Source organism: Otolemur garnettii, unplaced genomic scaffold (genome assembly GCF_000181295.1).
Source record: "Otolemur garnettii isolate 467f Iridium unplaced genomic scaffold, OtoGar3 scaffold00044, whole genome shotgun sequence".
In the NCBI taxonomy this organism is placed as follows: domain Eukaryota; kingdom Metazoa; phylum Chordata; class Mammalia; order Primates; family Galagidae; genus Otolemur; species Otolemur garnettii.
In genome coordinates, this window is record NW_003852439.1 from 6,402,373 (window position 1) to 6,404,816 (window position 2,444).

General features: G+C 54.4%; 1 protein-coding gene across 2 annotated transcripts in view; it reads right to left on the minus strand.

The window, feature by feature from the left end:
- Positions 1 to 2,444, minus strand: part of RGS11 (regulator of G protein signaling 11) — an 11,702-nt gene that overhangs the window by 5,382 nt on the left and 3,876 nt on the right. For both annotated transcript variants that reach the window (XM_003790878.3, XM_012805736.2), the window contains 6 exons: positions 1,849 to 1,878; positions 1,713 to 1,774; positions 1,509 to 1,622; positions 1,295 to 1,410; positions 1,090 to 1,177; positions 862 to 1,000 (listed from right to left, as the gene is read on the minus strand). In XM_003790878.3, coding sequence (XP_003790926.1) covers positions 862 to 1,000; positions 1,090 to 1,177; positions 1,295 to 1,410; positions 1,509 to 1,622; positions 1,713 to 1,774; positions 1,849 to 1,878 — 549 coding nt within the window. The remainder of the gene's footprint in view (positions 1 to 861; positions 1,001 to 1,089; positions 1,178 to 1,294; positions 1,411 to 1,508; positions 1,623 to 1,712; positions 1,775 to 1,848; positions 1,879 to 2,444) is intronic.

Consider the following 2,444-nt stretch of genomic DNA (forward strand, 5'->3'; position numbering starts at 1 on the left):
ACCTCCAACTCCTGGGCTCAAGCGAGTCTCCTTCCTCAGCCTCCCAAGTACCTGGGACTACAGGCACCTGCCACAACGCCAGGCCATTTTTTGGTTGCAGCCATCATTGTTGTTTGGTGGGCCGGGCTGGGGATTCGAACCCGCCACCTTAGGTGTATGTGGCTGGTGCCTTAGCTGCTTGAGCCACAGGCGCTGAGCCAATTTTTCTATTTTTAGTAGAGATGGGGGTCTCACTCTTGCTCAGTCTGGTCTTGAACTCCTGAGCTCAGTGATCTGCCCGCCTCAGTCTCCCCAAGGTGTCATCATTTTGATTTATTTTTAAATCAAAATTTCTATATTAAAATGCTTTTCCGGGCGGCGCTGTGGCTCAGTGAGACGGGCGCCAGCTCCATATACCCAGGGTGGCGGGTTCAAACCCAGCCCTGGCTAAACTGCAACAATAAAATAGCCGGGTGTCATGGCGGGCACTTGTAGTCCCAGCTACTAGGGAGGCTGAGGCAAGAGAATCGCCTAAATCCAGAGGTTGCTGTGAGCTGTGACTTCATGGCACTCTAATAAAGGTAAAAAAGTGAGACTCTGTCTCTAAAAGAAAAAAAAAATGCTTTTCCAAATCAAAGCTGGACGCTTATTAAGCATGTGACCTGGCAGGTCCTTCAGCCCCTCTGACCTGTTTGCTGTCTGTGGTCAGAGTGAGTTCAGGACTGAGCAATCATAGTAGAGTATCCAGCACCATGTGCCAAGGTCCCCAGGTCAGCTGGGCCCTAAGAAGGAGCTCCCATAGGGACAGGGCAGCATGGTCAGTGAGTGTGCAGATGGCAAGGCCAGCCTTGTGCCTCCTGTGCTCCTGGATCTAGGGCCCACCTTCTTCATGAGCATGTATATGTGCAACTGGGCATCATCCAGGACATGGCGATGGGGCTGGTGCAACCCTTCCAGGGTCTGCTCCATTGTTCGGCTGTCAATGTTGACCCAGCGGGCAGCACCAGGGGCTAGGAATTGCCTAGGAATGAAGACAGCATCAGTGGTCCAGGTAGGACATTTGTGCCCGACAGCCAGCCAGCCAGCCAGCCCCCGGCCCATGACACTCACTGGTACACGGTGTCCACCAGGAGAGGGATCTGTGCCTGCTCTCCATGGCGAACCTCTTCACATGCTTCCCAGAAGCTGAGGTTTTCGGCTGAGGGGACCAGGCGCCCAGTCAGGGGCCAGGACGACTCAAAGGAGTTGGGGAAAAGGGTCTCAGGCAGCAGCTTCCCTCATGGGGCCAAGAGCAGGAGGGCTGGGGGCTTCTCACCACTAAACTCCTTCCTGAGAAAGTGCATGAAATGGGCCCGCCCTACGGGGTCTTCCAGGAGCTCCCGAAAGCTGAAGGCCCAGCGCTCCATGCGGAGCCTTGTGGGTGCAGCCACCCTGAAGGGAGAGGGGGCCAAGGGTGACTGGGGGCTGACTCTGTACCAGCCCCATTCTGGGTGCCACTGTAGTCCCCACCCGCCCAGCCCAGGGCTCACGTGGGCGCGTTCATGGCCCAATAGGCAGCATCATCTGTGATCCATGGGTTGCTGGGCAGGCATCCAGACAGGATGGGGTCATGCAGTCTGTGCTGGGCGCTGAACTTCAGGTACCTGGAGGGGACAGTGCAAAGCACTGGGCAGGGTGGGGCCTCGAGGACAAGGGCTGTGGGGTGGGGGTCTCCAGCTGCCCTCTTCACTCACACCTCAAGGCAAACAGAGGACTTCACCCGGGTCCTGCCAAGTGCCTTTCTGCAGCGCTCAATCTAGAACATGAGACTCATTAGTCAAGTCTTGGGCTGGGGACAGAGGCCAAATCCCTGCCCATCCCAGGACCTACCTCCAGCTTATAGAAATCCAAGTTCTTGGCCTAGAAAGAGACAGGTGACTATAGTTAGATCACAGGCCCTCTTCTGGGGTTCAAACCCTACTACCACCCAACACCGTGCCCCACCAGGACCTTCCAGAGGACAGCTGAGGCCCTATCCCTCAGTGCCCTTTCCTCCAATGGGGAGTTTGACTTTCTAGGAGACCTCTGAGGGACTGTAGTCTGGAGATTTCCAGAATATTCCATAGAACCCTGAGAACCCTCTGCTTCTCACAGTTGCCTTGAAGTCCCCCAACCGTGATTAATATGTCTTACTTTCAAATGTATTTAAGTCACTTTTTAGACAACATATACATGAGAAATACTCCTAATGGATTCACACTGGGAAATGCAGGTTTAATTCAAACCCCAGTCTGCTCAGAGGCCAGGATGCAGGGGTCATGCCAAGGCTGGCAGGTCCATGTTCCCTACTCTACATCTGACATGGATGCAGAGCCAGAGGAGGGGACCTGCCACCTGGCCAGGACATGGATGAGTTCCAATATTTGCCTCAGCCTTCTCTGCCCTTTTTTTTTTTCTTGAAACAGAGTTTCACTTTGTCATCCTCA